At 40.8% G+C, this 14,809-nt stretch overlaps 1 protein-coding gene across 3 annotated transcripts in view; it reads left to right on the forward strand.

Annotated features, from left to right (window-relative positions):
• UBXN7 (UBX domain protein 7) overlaps positions 1-14,015 on the forward strand; it is a 34,237-nt gene extending 20,222 nt beyond the window's left edge. For all 3 annotated transcript variants that reach the window (XM_066620273.1, XM_066620272.1, XM_066620274.1), the window contains 6 exons: positions 3,138-3,284; positions 5,430-5,520; positions 5,637-5,764; positions 6,148-6,538; positions 9,542-9,621; positions 11,521-14,015. In XM_066620273.1, coding sequence (XP_066476370.1) covers positions 3,138-3,284; positions 5,430-5,520; positions 5,637-5,764; positions 6,148-6,538; positions 9,542-9,621; positions 11,521-11,682 — 999 coding nt within the window. In that variant the 3' untranslated portion in view covers positions 11,683-14,015. The remainder of the gene's footprint in view (positions 1-3,137; positions 3,285-5,429; positions 5,521-5,636; positions 5,765-6,147; positions 6,539-9,541; positions 9,622-11,520) is intronic.
• Positions 14,016-14,809: the final 794 nt, after the last annotated feature.

Genomic DNA, 14,809 nt, shown 5'->3' on the forward strand with positions numbered 1-14,809 from the left:
CTTTGGATTGCCTTTGCTGAAAATCCCTCCCTTAAAAACCAGAGCTTACTTTTCTGTGAGGAGCCTGCTATCTTCCTCTCCCATCTACCCCAAACGTGGTAGGTGCAATGTTTAGGGGAAATGGGAGAGGAAGATAGCAGGCTCCCCTATGGACCAGTAAGCTCCATTCATGCGTGGAAGAGATTTTCACAGGTCCCAGATCTAACCTGCAGCTCAGGGTTTGGTGCCTGCTGCTCTAGGTAAAGCACCATGTACCCTAGTGAAGCTATGTAAATTTTAAAAAATACAGGTTGAGTCTCATTTCCCAGAAATCAAATGAACTCAAATTGATTTGCACTATAGCAAATCAATTTAAAAAACAAAGTCCCCTTGCTCCCATGATTTAAAAACAGCCTTGCTGACCTTTGTGATGTTAAGATAGAGTCTTTCAAGTGTTCACCCAGGGAAGGGAGGGGGTCGCTTGGAGAGCGAATGATTAAACATAGGAACCGTTAGGATTGATGGATTGTCAGCTGGCTGCCCTCTGTCTAACTATTGTAAAGGACTGTTTTCCTTTTATATAAAAGGTCCTTCTCATCACCTTGAGATAACAATCTCTACAACAGTAAGAAAAGCATTTTAAAGGGGTGCATTTTTCCCCTTCTTCAGGGATCAGCACATTCCTTCTCATTTGCAGTGGCCATTTGTGTTGAGTCAAACCCCTGTATAACAAGGTTGGACCTGTAGTTGTGTACTGTAACAGTAAACTGACCACAAATTTGAATACCAATTCCCCCCCCCCCCAACTGAATTTCCATTTTAGTTGCTGGGATTAGTCTACTCCAGAACATCTCAAACTGACTACATTCTAGGTTCTGATCTTTATTCTGATGCAGTTTTGTCAAAGTACTTCTGTAAGTTGTAGACCAAATATTTAGTTGGTTTATTACATGCAGGTATACATAGCCTGCTCATTTCTTGCACAATACTGTATAGGCCTCGAACATTCCCTGTCATAAATACACTAATGTAGAAGTCCCATTAGATTCCAAAGAATGGGTTAGGATTGCAGCATTATTTAATGTACGTAAGTATAAGATACAATCAGATCTTTAAAGTTTAGCTTTTAGTAGGTTGAACAAATGTGAATATAAACACATTTATCAAATAATTATAATACAGTCATGCCTAAGCATCCGTAGAGGTTCCAGGAATGGAGCCCCTGCAGATACCTAAACCAGTGGATAATCAAATCTGTGGGTCTTGGCACTTCAGACCCTCCGACCAGTCGTGTCTGGAAGGCTTTCTGAGGGCCAGGGAGGCTGTACACAGCCTCCCCATCCCTCAGAATGCCTCTAGAAGCCCAAAAATAGTCACCTCTGGTTTTTGACCTTCTGGAGTTAGAAGACCTTCTGAGTGTTGGGGAGGCTAAGCACTGCCTCCCTGGCCCTATGTCAGCACAGCTCCAGTCGGGTTCTGAGGGTCCAGGTCTAGCCAAATCCATGGGTTCAGAATGCATGGTTAGTTAAAACCATGGGTTCCAAACATGCTGATACAGAGCACAGCATGTACTTTTTTCATAATATTGTTAAAAGTTTAACAAGCCCTTCTTTTTGAATATACGGTATTAATACTCATTTTAAATATCTGATAGTCGACTTCTAAAATTCCAGCCCTCTTATGTGAACATTCTTGTTTGAGTGAAAGACAGGAGCGTTGATAAACGCTATAACTGTGGGTGGTGTCTACAGATACAGGTTTGTCTGAACAGGCCTATGTTCTTCGTATTTTTTCTTAATATTGGGCCATGCAGAAGTATAGCTACAGAGCGTGAACTGGGATTGTGCCCGTTCCAGTTTACTTCAGCCTTATTCCAGAAAAAAAATTGATAGAGAGAGATACCTGTAGCCCTCTTTGCATGTTATGTAACCATTACCAGCATCTACAATTACATAGAGGATAGGAGCTCACCGGCAACCTCCAGTCCCAGTGAACTCCCTAGCCCTGCCATTGCCCAGCATTCTAAATGCAACAGAGGATCTATCTCTAGTTACTGCATTTACCTTCAGCAGACAAACACCATCCTGCTTGCCGCCATGCTCTTGTGTACCCATAACAATCCGTGGTTACGTAACATGTGAAGAGGACTATTATTATTATGAGTTTTTTTGCTTCCCTCTTCGAGTCAACCCAGGTGTTCAAATCACCAAATGTGTATATATTTTCTTGTTAAGGTTGCCGTCAATAATGGTTGACCTGAAAAGTGTTTCGGTGTAAATTGTTTAGACATGCTCTATTTTTTTTGCCAATATAGTTTTCATTTTAGTCTTTTCCCTTTTATGAATAATTCATTTGGTGCAAACTCTTAAGTAAATCTTATTTATGGAAGTCCATACACCTTTTCCTATTTATTTGGGAAATGTGAGCATTCCAAATTTTGATATAGCACTCTTTTTTTCAACAGGTATGACAATTCAGCGATCAGAATTACATTCTTGATCAAACTCCTACATTAACTTGCAACCAACCAATCAGGCAATGCCAGCTTTGTGACTCAAACCAGTAAGACTTCTTCCTGCAACTTCAAATCCCCCACCTCCCAAACTTGCAGTTTGAATGGTTATCAGAAAATGCCTCTTAGTTTTTCAATAACACCAAAAATACAACATAAGAATGAACAGAAAATGAGAGGGAATTAATAGTGAAACAAGAAACAACATGTCTAGCGATAATGCTAAACTACCGCAACTTTGCCTCCTGAATTGGCTGTTCTGCCTTGCAGTCAGATCAATTTGGTTTGCTTCGTTTTTCTTCTCTAAAATAAATGCTTTGTTCAGGTTTTCTTTGTACTCTTAGTTCTGATTTTTTTAAGCTTCCTCTCCCACTCTCATGTCCTTGGCATGTTGACACCCACCAGTTTGGGATTATGAAAGTGTATGTGTTAATATGACAAAATGTTAATATGAGAGGTTTACCTGCAGAGTCCTAACCTTGTATGCTGCTTGTCAGACTTTTTTGCAGATGTCGTTTTCTAGTCCTGATTGTGCTTTCCGGGGTTAGTGAAGTCTGGCACGATAAGTAGAACCCATCATTGCTGACATTGCTTCTCCTAGATTTTCACTTTTGGCAAATGTTCTCTATGTTCTTTCTTTTTCCAGGCCAAGGAGTGTGGTCAGATGCAGAACAAATGGCTCATGATTAACATCCAGAATGTGCAGGATTTTGCTTGTCAGTGTCTTAACCGTGATGTTTGGAGTAACGAAGCTGTGAAAAACATAATTCGGGAACACTTCATTTTCTGGCAGGTGGGAAGGCTTTTCTGAAGAGATTGAAGATTAGCTACAGAGCTGATAGCTTTCAGTACAAGTAGCCCCTGAGTAAAGGGCATCCAACTCACAATGTCCTGACCCTAGAACAGCCAGTTTGTGCTTTCGTGCAGGCACAGTCCATCTACTCCAGGGGTGTCCAAAGTTTTTGGCAGGAGGGCCACATCATCCCTCTGACACTGTCTCAGGGGCCAGGGGGAAAAAGAATTAATTTACAGTTAAAATTTGAATAAATTTACATAAGTTTACATAAATGAATATATTAAAGATGAACTTATATGAATGAATGAAGGTCTTGAAATAGCTCAAGGCCTATAAAAGGCCGTGCACAAAGCAAGGCTGGCCTTTCCTTTGCTGCTGCTGCTGCATCACAGACGTGAAACAGGAAGCAGTGGAGGAAGCCCTCATCCCACAGCTCATTCAAGAGGTCAAACAGTTGCCCTCACACTAAGAGCAGTTGCATCGGGCCAGTGTGGGCTCCAACAAATCTCTGAAGGGCCAGAGGCTCATTGGAGACTGGGGGCTCCCTGAGGGCCGCATTGAGAGGCCTCAGGGGCCGGGGCTTGGGCACCCCTGATCTACTCTGATGTTTTCGAGCAAGTGTGATAGTGCTGGTTTGTAATGGGAGAGAGAGACACTAGTTTGTGAGTGGGGAGAGAGCGGGCTATGTGTTTGAGAGGGAGAAAGATGCTGCATTATGTGGTTTGTAAATGACAGCCAGTATGCTACTTAATAGAACTGTACTCTTGTTCCTGCCCAATTAATACAGATGAAAATTGTAACTTGTTCTAAAATGTAAAATTCAAGTTGTGAAATGTAGCTAAACAACTGTAGCCCCCCATCCCATTGTTCCCGTTAAACTGCGTAGCCATGCAGCTCAAAATACAACCAAGCTCTATACAACTTGAAACTTGGCATTCTTACAGATCTAGCAATGATGTCACTGCTGTGCATCTGGAAACACCATCAAGCTGCTGTGCAGCCAGCAAAGAGGTATCACTTTGCAAAGAGCCACCTCGCTTTGGACCCCTAGGGGAATACTGCCCCATCTAAACTGCTCTTGGGCCCACTTTGTACTTTACACACGCAACAAAACAGGTTTATCACACAGTGCACATTTACTAGGGAGTAAATCTTATACATTTTATGTTTTACTTTATGTATAATTATTTATATATGTATATTCCCCCTGCTAACTGGGTAAGAGGCACTCTTTCAAGTGGGTGCTCCTCTTTTTAGCAGGGACAGAGTAACTAGCCCACCTCACCCTAGCAGTGTCTTTTCTAGTGGCTGTCTGCTGGTGTTCTTTTGCATCTTTTTAGTTTGTGAGCCCTTTTGGAACAGGGAGCCGTTAGTTCTTTGATTTTTCTCTTTAAACCGCTTTGAGAACTTTTAGTCAAAAAGCGGTATATAAATACTGTTAATAAATAATATGAATATACAGTTGGCTTGTGCAAATTCAAGTCGATGCGCTTGCCCCCCCCCAAAAAATTAGGGAATATAATAGTTTAAATAGTGCAGGCAACTTTGCCTGCCATTCCATTTACTCTGTTTATGCCCCAGAGCGAGCCTGAAATGGAAGAAGGAAGCTGCTGTTCCCTCAAACCTTCTCTGTTGCTGCATGTCTCTCGTACTGTGCTCTAAGTTCTTAAAGAGGCAGTATATATTTGTTGGCTTTAAGGGAGTTTCAGCTATATGCAATTTTGGCTTTATGCTCCAACCTTGGAATGTAACCCTCACATAAGTTGTGGACTGACTGTTTTTCAAAAAAGGTGGAAAGTTGTTTACAATTTAGTTTGTCGCATAACTGTTTCAGCTTAACGTAAATAATGTTTCAACTTTCAACTACAGGGTTTGGACCACAGGGTCCAAAGTATAGACCTTTGAAATGTAACCTTCACTTCAGTAGGAGACTGCCTATATTTGATGTCTCTTTGATAACCTTGCCCAAGTAATATTTAGGGATAAGAGGAATTACGTGTAACAGTCATGTTGTAACTTGGGTTTTTTTGGTTATGTTTAAGTAATTTTGTCAGATTCTCTCTAATACTCTGTGTCCTCTTTAATACTAGAATGTTCTAAGAATGTTTTCAGAGATTTCCATTTTTCTTTGCTCTGCATTAGGTGTACCATGACAGTGAGGAAGGACAAAGATACATACAGTTCTACAAACTGGCAGACTTCCCTTATGTCTCTATTTTGGATCCTAGGACAGGTAAGAAGGAAAACAATCATGAAACATGGATAGCTACTGTAGACTAAGTATCTGAATCACTTTGGTGATGGATAAGTTCCCTATTGCTAAAATATGTTTTCTTCTATTTCCAACAGGGCAGAAGCTAGTAGAGTGGCACCAGTTAGATGTGACTTCTTTTTTGGACCAAGTGACTGGGTTCCTAGGTGAGCATGGACAACTAGATGGGCATTCTACCAGTCCTCCTCAGAAACGCACTCGCTCTGTAAGTAGTATCTTTGTTTAAACTAGGGGATGGAATCTGTGTTCATATGAATACACAGAATTGGTATTACAGCACAAAAACATCATTAAAAAGTAAAATGCAATACAGGCCACTTCACTACTTTTTCTTAGGACTTTTAATGTTTTCTGCTGTGAATTGCTTGGTTTTTATGCTGGATTTTCTTTGTTTAGAGTTTTCTCTATTTTTGTAAGGCACTTTTTATTGATTTGTGAAAAGAGTGGAGTATACATTAATCTTTCTTCAAAAACAAAAATGTTGTGAAGGAGAAATATTTGGTCTCCATTCTTTTTGTCCTTTACCCACCTCCTTCTCAATGTACATGTGTAACTTTTTCTTTCCCTGTTTATGGTTGCATCGACTAGGAGAGCCTCATTGATGCAAGTGAAGATAGCCAATTGGAAGCTGCTATCCGAGCCTCCCTACAAGAGACACATTTTGACTCTGACCAAGTCAAGCAGGACAGCCGATCAGATGAGGAATCTGAATCAGAGCTTTTCTCTGGAAGTGAGGAGTTCATTTCAGTTTGTGGTTCTGATGATGATGAACCAGACAATCCTGCAAAGTCTAGGAAGTCTCCACACAAGGACTTGGGGTGCAGAAAAGAGGAGGGGAAAAGGCCCCAACCTGAGCCCACAGCAAGGACTGAGTCTGAGATTGTAACAAACCATCGAGGACTGTCTTGCATGGATTCTGGGGTGCTAGAGGAGTCCACAACTAAGCCAGAAGCTGCAGTGCAGGAGCTGAATGTGAATGGTAGGTGTGACTTTGAAATGTACCTTGTTATTTTCCTAAAACTTTGCCATTAACAAAACTGGTTTGTATAAGAGCCAACCTGTTTAGATGCTAGAGCGTTTCAGACTATTTATTCCTATATGCCCCTTGCAGTACAATAATAAAATTGACAAACTGTAGTTGTCGTATTTATCCTGTAACATCTCCAAGAAAAAAATTCTAAATTAGTCCAACTTAGTAAATCAATTGATTTACTAATTGCTAAAAGTGAATTTCATTAAAAGTGCCAAATATGTGACCAGCTCCAGTCGCATTCAGAGGATTTCAGGTGCTCAGATCCATGGATTTCATCATTCGTGGGTGTCTGAACCTACAGGGGTTTCCTGAAACGGAACCCCTACTGATACCAAGGGTCCACTGTAAATGCAGTCCAGCCTTCTGATTTTGCAGAAGTTGTCCAATGTGAGAGAGTTCATATTGTGCCTTGGAAGTAGGTAAGTGTTTGCAGGATTGAGATGATGGGGGGTGTACATATTAAGACTGTTCTTTAATGCTAATACATCTACAGAAGCGGACTGGGGATGAAACTGCTGTCGTTATCAAGTTGTATTGTTTCATGTGAAGTCTCAGTGCATTAAAAACAGAAACCTGACCTTTCAGAAATAAATTATACAAGCAAAACATTTGAGGAATGGTGGAAGAAAAATGTGTGTGTGAGAGAGAGAGAGAGAGAGAGAGATGGAAGGAATGAGCTTCTTTCAAAATAAATGAGAAAATGTGATAAATATTTTCAGGAATTGCCTTTTGAACAGAGATGAGAAAACGCAAAAAAATAAGAGGCCTGAAAAAAGGAGGAGGTGGGAAGAGTTCAAGATGGAATGTTGTGGAAGTTAACACACTACATACAGAGGATGGAACCAAACCATTCAGGGCTTTCAAAGTAAAGCCTTAAGGTTAATACAAAAGAGACAGAGAGAATAGTGATGAGCGAATATTATTAGGTGAATATTTGAGGCAGTACAGTTCCAGATAGTGTTTAGAGTGGGAGATATGAATATCAGGAAACAAAATGTTACAAATGAGAAACAGTCGAGGCTTGAAGCTATGACCTATATGATAGGAACAGAAGAAAGGGGAGGGATTTTGCAATGTTAAAAATAAAAACCAGCAGACTCTCACTATAAAATTTCCCTTTGGTAATGGTGGTAACATACAGTACAGTCCTATAAATCTTTCCTCCAAAGTCAGTCCTAGTATGTTCAGTGGGGCTTACTCACAGGCAGTGGCGTAGCTATGGGAGTGCAGGGGGTAGCGGTTGCACTGGGCATCAAGCTTTAGGGGGGCACCAAGCTGAGCTTGACACTAGTGACCAAAATTGTGAAAATCTTGGTATGTATGAATAATACCATCATGATATGTATCATTGGAAAGGTAACTTAATGCAGAATGCAATGAAATAAATGGCATTGGAATATATTTATTCTATCAGAAGTTATGGCCAATTAACCAGAAAATGAAAACACAACTGTCTTGTGGATCAAAACGTGGATTTGCCCAACTCCAAACTGACCTATGAGACTGATTGTTCTGAATGCCAATGAGATGTTATTATGATACAGCATGGAATTAATAACTTTTTATTTATTTGCTTAATTAAATATGATTTTATCATGCAGGGGCTCTACAAAATCTTCTTTGACTCGGGTAGCAGATAGATGCCTTAGCTACACCACTGACTGGGGGGAGGCAGCAGAGCAAGTGGGTGGTGAGCTACTGGGTGGGGGAGGAGGTGGTTTCCTCCCAATTTTCACATTCCTGATCTTGGAAGCTAAGCAGTGTCAGGCCTTGTTAGTACTTGGATGGGAGACCGTCTGGGAATACTGGGTGCTGTAGGCTTATACCATAGTCTTTCAAGACTGAAGGTTGCCAACCATTCAAAAAGCCCGGGCTTGATGTCACTTCTGGTTGTGACCATTTCCGGGGCAACATTTTGAACTTGGCTCCGGGCTATGCCACTGCTCACAGGTGTATAGGATTGCAGCCAAAGTCAGATATTGCTAAAGGTTGTTAGCTGCCTTGAACTTGGGAGAAGCAAGATAAAAATGTCTTTAATCAAAGTAAAAACAAATCTTGCCTGGTGAGAAATTTTTTTGTAAGTAGAGCTTGGTGAGAATAGTTTAAAACACAGAGGAGAACAAAAAGATTTGGTTGGGAAATGAGCCTTTTTTAACTCATTCTAGGATTTTCTTCCCCTAAAATATTGTTGCTGCATCCATGCAGAAGTTGTTGAAAGTCTCTATGATGAAAAAAAGGGAAAGGGCAGAAATATGGATTTAGGTTTCATTGGCATAGAGATGATAGAGCTGCATGAGTTTACTAAGAGAGAACTAAAAGTAGTAATAGGAGACAACCAAGAACAGAACCTTGAGGAGCCACCCAAAGGAGAAAAAAGCAAACATGCTCCAGTTGACATCCTATTGATATTGCTGACTAACACTTCATAAAGCTTAAAAGAGAAGTGGGAGGATAGCTGGACAGAGAAGATGGATTAGGAACCCATGCATAGAAGCAGCAGAAATAATAGTCCATTTAAATAAGATCACAATTAACTATGTTGGATAATGTTAATATTTAGCATGCAGAATTCCTTCATTATGGTACTTGTTTCCTCACCGTCTTGAAGATGGGGAAAGTAGCCATAAAGCCACCTCATATGGAGTCAGACTGCTGGTCCTTCTAATCCAGTTTTGTTTTGTCAGATGCTGGCTCTTGGGCAGAGGCCTTTCCCGTCACCTGTAATCTGATCCTCTTTAAACTGGTGATGCTATTGGGGATTGAATACTGGATCCTGTTGGCATGCAAAGCATGTGCTCTACCCCTGAGCTGTGGCCCCTCCCACAAACTCAAAGCTTTAGAGAGTTTGCTTTTTGATATTTCATCTGTTGGAACCAATGCTTATATGTGGTTATTTTAAATTATCAGCTTAAAGCTAAATTCAGGAGTTCTGTAACTTTCTTCTATTAGGACCAAAGGCTCACCTAATGTTAAGGTATCCAGATGGAAAGAGGGAACAGATTTCATTGCCGGAACAAGCTAAGCTCCTGGTAAGTAGAAGAGATTAAATACTCCAAGTAGGGAGTGAATGCCCTTTCTTCTTTAGCCTTTCCAGTCCCAGTGTGTATTTCAGGTATTGACGCTTTTGTCATCTCTCAGAGATTTTGTTTTGTTTGTACCAGTACCCTTTAAAGTCCAAAATACAGTCATCCCTTGTCCTATGCACTGTTGGCTTGCGCAAATTCAATTACACATGACTAGAAAACAAAAAAAGCAGAGGAAAAACAGTTTTTAAACAGTGCAAGCCATTCCATCTGCCATTCTCTTTGCTAAATACATACCTGAGAGCAAGCATGAGATCAAAGAATGAAGCTGCTGTTCTGTCAGTAAGTTTCCATTCTTGCATACCTTTTGTAAATTTGAAAGGACAGTATGCATTTTCCAGTTGTTAGGGATTTTCAAGGTAATTTTGAGTATACAGTTTTAGCTTTTGGCACTAACTCTGGAATGCAGCTCTCGCAGAAGACAAAAGGCAACTGTACAGTCACTTTTCCCTTTCATTTGACTAATACTCTGGCTAGTAAGAAATTGGGCATCTGTTCAACTAAATGTAGTAGTATGTTACCTCTAAGGTTGAGGGGAGCTGGGCTAACCTCACCTCTTCTTCTGAGCCCTGCAGAGGCCACACACATCCACCTGCGGCCTCTGCGTACCTCAGAATGACAGTTTGAAGGGAAAACATCAACTTCTGGTTTTCATCAAAAAGCGATGTTTTTATACATTTAAAAGGAATAAGGAGGGCTGGGGAAGGCATAGAAATGTCACTTCCAGTTTTTTACCAAAACCAGAAACTGCATTTTCCCCCTTAAACTGTCATTCTGAGGTCCTCAGAGGCCGTGGGCAGCCCTTCGGATCTGATCCGCAGTTAACTGAAACTGCAGATACGCGATCTGTGGGTACACGTATCCTCCATATTTGGATTGTGGTTTAAAGACCTACTGCAGCAGTTGCCAACTTGCCAACACTTTTCTTCTCCTGCTCCTAATACTCCTGTGCAGTCCATGAGGTCTTGTTAGAAACCTGAATATCCTAGCATTAGCTCCCCCCCCCCTCCCGGTTTGGTATCTTTCTAATCATTGTATCTGCAGAGAGGAGTTGTCACTGCAAAAATGCTTAAAGACCAGAAGCAAGGCATTTAAGGAAGCCTGGTTATGTCTGTTTAAAACAAACATACCTTATACTCATTGTTTAAAGATTTGCCCTTCAAAAATATCTTAATTTTTCTATTTTTTATCCTATCATATATACCTGTGCATAAGTTGATGTCATGGATAGGTTGAGGGCAAGTTTTAAGCCAAAAATCGTGGAATTCACTGTGACCCATGGGTAGGTTGAGGGTAAAACTTAAGACTGTATGAAAGTGTTTTAATTAGATAATTTTATCTGATTTTACCTAAGGCCAGATCCTAAAAAACAACTTACCAGTAATTGTTCTGAAGCAGCACAGAGAACAGAGCTGCCAGTTTCTCCAAATAGGAAGAAGGTGAAAGAGATTGTGGGAGTTGTAGGCTTTGTGAGGAGTACAGTACTTCCATAGCGGCAGCCCTCACAAAGCCTACAACTTCAATAAGCCTCTTGTAAAATAGCTCTGTTTCCCCTCCCCCCCGGCTTGGTATACCCACCCATCCTGTTTCTTGCAGGTGTATCTATGGCTTTCAAAAACTAACCAGTTTTTCTCACTTGTGGGATAGAAAGGAAAAATGTTGTGATACGTGAAATGCCTATCAGTTAGCTTTCAATTTTTTTCGTTTCTTTAGTAACATGTAGTGGTTCACAGTATGTTTGCTTTCAGTGATGAGCAAATTAGCACCCTCTTGTCCATTACATTGAAAGCTCTATTTTATGCTGCTATTCCATGACTAAGACCCTTGTCTCTTCACTCTTTTCAGGCTCTTATCAAACATGTACAGTCTAAAGGATACCCCAATGAACGTTTTGAACTTCTCACCAACTTTCCTCGGAGGAAACTTTCTCATCTAGACTATGACATCACACTACAGGAGGCTGGTCTTTGTCCTCAAGAGACTGTCTTTGTGCAGGAAAGGAATTAGTTCTCTAAGCCTTTCCCCCCACATCATCTTTGCCTACAATACTAACTCACCGAGTATGCAGTTGGCTTCATGAGATTACAGAGCTGAAGTCGGGCAGCTATTTGCCATCTCTTTTCTCTCCCTCCTTAATATGGCTCTTGCAAAGTGAGCCATGTGAAATCAGTGGGTTAGATTTATGTGACTTTATTCCTGAAAGAGGGCATGCTTGCTTCCATGGTGCATTGCTGTTCCAGAGCATGAATGGCTGCCTGTACATCTAGCATGCTGGGGACACTGAGCAGCAGGAGCAAGAAATATTTTTCCTTACCTTCAGGGAAAAAAGAATTTATTTTTATTTAATATAGTTTATTTTTCAAGAGGTCATGTTGTGAGCTTCTTCACACAATCATCTGAGCAGTGGTGGTTGCATGGATGCTTTTCTGTGTTCCTACCATCATGGACAAGATTTCATTTTTTTCAGCAGGCATTGACAAACATGGCTGTTTCCTGAGACCTTAATGGCTACAAGTTGAATCCTTCTTGTGGTCATGGGCACACACAATTGGCTTGCTGTGAATTGGGAGCTGGCTTTTTAGATAACCACCACATATCAGGATAGTTGTGTGAAGATGCTCTAACCTTTTGCTCATATGTAAATAGCTGCAGATGGCATTACCCCTGTAGTCTTGGCAAGTAAGGTTTCATAAAGGGCACTGAATCAGCAACATTAAAACAGCTTGTCTGGGTTGACCTGTATGGTTCACCACCTTTAGTTCTGGATGGGATAACTTGGTTTAAAAGAAGGTTATATAGCTAGTGGATCTAGTCCATCCTAACTTACCATCTAATCTCTCTTGCTTGGTCTAAAACTGTAGGACTTTCCTTTTCAAAATTTAAAAGAAGAGAGGCTGGTTTTCTCATTCTCTATCAGAATAAATACCCACAGTGGAATATGGCAAGATGCTGACTATGAATGTAAAACTTTATTAAAGCTCTTATTTTATAACTTAAAGCTGTTTTGATTCACCATGCCAGACTGGAGTTCTGTTAATATTGGGTCTTAGAGTATTCGTACAGGTGTTGGGTTCTAAGAGAGAGCCAATTTTAAAAATTCATTTTGAAATCTTCTATCTGATGAACGCACTAGTAACAAACGGGGAAAATTATTCGGGGCTGTAATGCTGATGTTACAGTTAACTCTCACTGCTCCCACAGTGGCATGCAGTGCTTTGTTAAGCACTGTTTTGTTAAAATTGGCTACCAAAAGTACATGTACATCATAATTGAATTCTGATAGGTGTAGTGTGACTTGGTTGTGTTTTGACTATATTCAGCCCTGAACTTGATGTTAGTCACACACTCTCATGTCTTTCCCATGTCTGAGCTTCTTATAAAAATTTTTCTTGAGAAGCAATACTTATACTGCATTGTAGATTGGAAGCATTTTTAAATCCTTGAGAATGGAAGCATGTAAACTCTTACTTCTGTTCCTTAAAAGATGCTAGTAATAAATTTAAAATGACTGTGATTATAACTGAGAGGTTACACTGTGTGCCCTGCACTTGTGGTAAAATGGCTTCATTTAATCAGTATGTGGAACTGCACCCTTGTACCTTCTTCTTGCCTCAGTTCCATGTCATCTCTGCTCTTTTCCTCAAGCTTTCTTCATGTCCATTAGGTTCTTGTTTCTTGATCCATTGTCAGCTCTGTACCTTTTCTTGAGCCTCTTGCTTTTGAGCGCCTTACCTCTTTATCTTCAGAGAACTCTTGCCTCTGCCTGTCCCACCAAAGTAACTTCTATGGTGGGAACTATGTGAGGTTTCAGTCACACTGGCAACTTTTGCAGCAAATTTTGTTCCCTGAGCACTTGGAATGTTTGAGAATATTCCCTGCCATTGTATCATCACATCTAGTTGGTGTCTGAGACGTCACTATGAAAGCACAGTACAATATAAATATAAATTTTACTATTTTACAAACATATTTTACTATTGTTATAGTAAAGACGTAACAAGGAAATCTTGAGGATTATCTATATTTCCTTGAAATCACTTCTTTGGTTCCCAAGCCTGTGACATGTTGAATATGTTAATGATATAAATGACCTACATTATAAATGTCCTCTATAAATGTCTATAAATGTTGCTGACACGTCTCCGTCTTACGAGCATGTCTTTGCACTCTGCCTATCTGAGAGATATAAAGATTCTACGTTAAGGTGCCTGTTACTTTGAAGATGTTGATCTCCTAATATTGCTCTAGACCAGTGGTTCTCAAACTGGTGGGTCGTGACCCACCACTTCATGTAAAGCACCCTTTAAGGGAAGGGGGAGGCAGTGACGTGATCCCCAGGATCATGTCTGTAAGGGGGACAAGGGGGGTGCTTTTACTTACTGTGGGGAGAAGCAAGGAGCAGGAGGTGCGGGGAGCCCTGCGCAGCCCTCTGCAGTGTTAGAATGTTGAGAAACGGTACACGTAAACCACTTTGGGTTTGCAGGAGGTGCTTTGTGTGCACTTTTTCTCAACATTCTAACACTTGGGGAGCCCTGTGGAGGGCTGCATGGGGCTCCCCGCACTTCCTGCTCCTTGCTTCTGCCCACAGTAAGTAAAAGCACCTTCCTTGTCCCCCTTAGCTACGCGATCCTGGGAATTGTGTTGCTGCCCTCACCCCTCCCCGCAAAGACTTGGGTAGTAATGCTCCCTAAAAGTTTGAGAACCACTGCTCTAAACAGATTGCAAAATGCAATTAAGCAATCAGAACAGAGTTCATTGGTGTTTGTGCAGAGCTGCCTGCAGAATCAATTAACATGCTTTGACTCTGAGGAATGGCAAAGGTACATACTCCATGTGATCTATTTTTGGCTGTGTTTAACTGTTGGAGCTTTTCAGAATTGGGCTTGAATGGTATTGATTTTCCTTTTCCCATACTTCTCATCAATTTCCCCCTCAACTACTGTGTTTAGGCATTAGGCAGTGCAACATTATCAGTGCCTAATGTTCAGCAAGTGTTCCAACTGCTGCATTCACCTGAAGTAGACAGAGGATGAGGAAACATAAGGGCATTGTCCTGTGTACCAGCAGTAGAAATAAACAAGCCCTTTCCTCTGAAGTTTTTTCATTGGCCAAAAAGGTTTGTAAAAAGTAACTT

The sequence above is a fragment of the Tiliqua scincoides genome, chromosome 3 (genome assembly GCF_035046505.1).
Source record: "Tiliqua scincoides isolate rTilSci1 chromosome 3, rTilSci1.hap2, whole genome shotgun sequence".
NCBI classification, from domain to species: Eukaryota; Metazoa; Chordata; class Lepidosauria; order Squamata; family Scincidae; genus Tiliqua; species Tiliqua scincoides.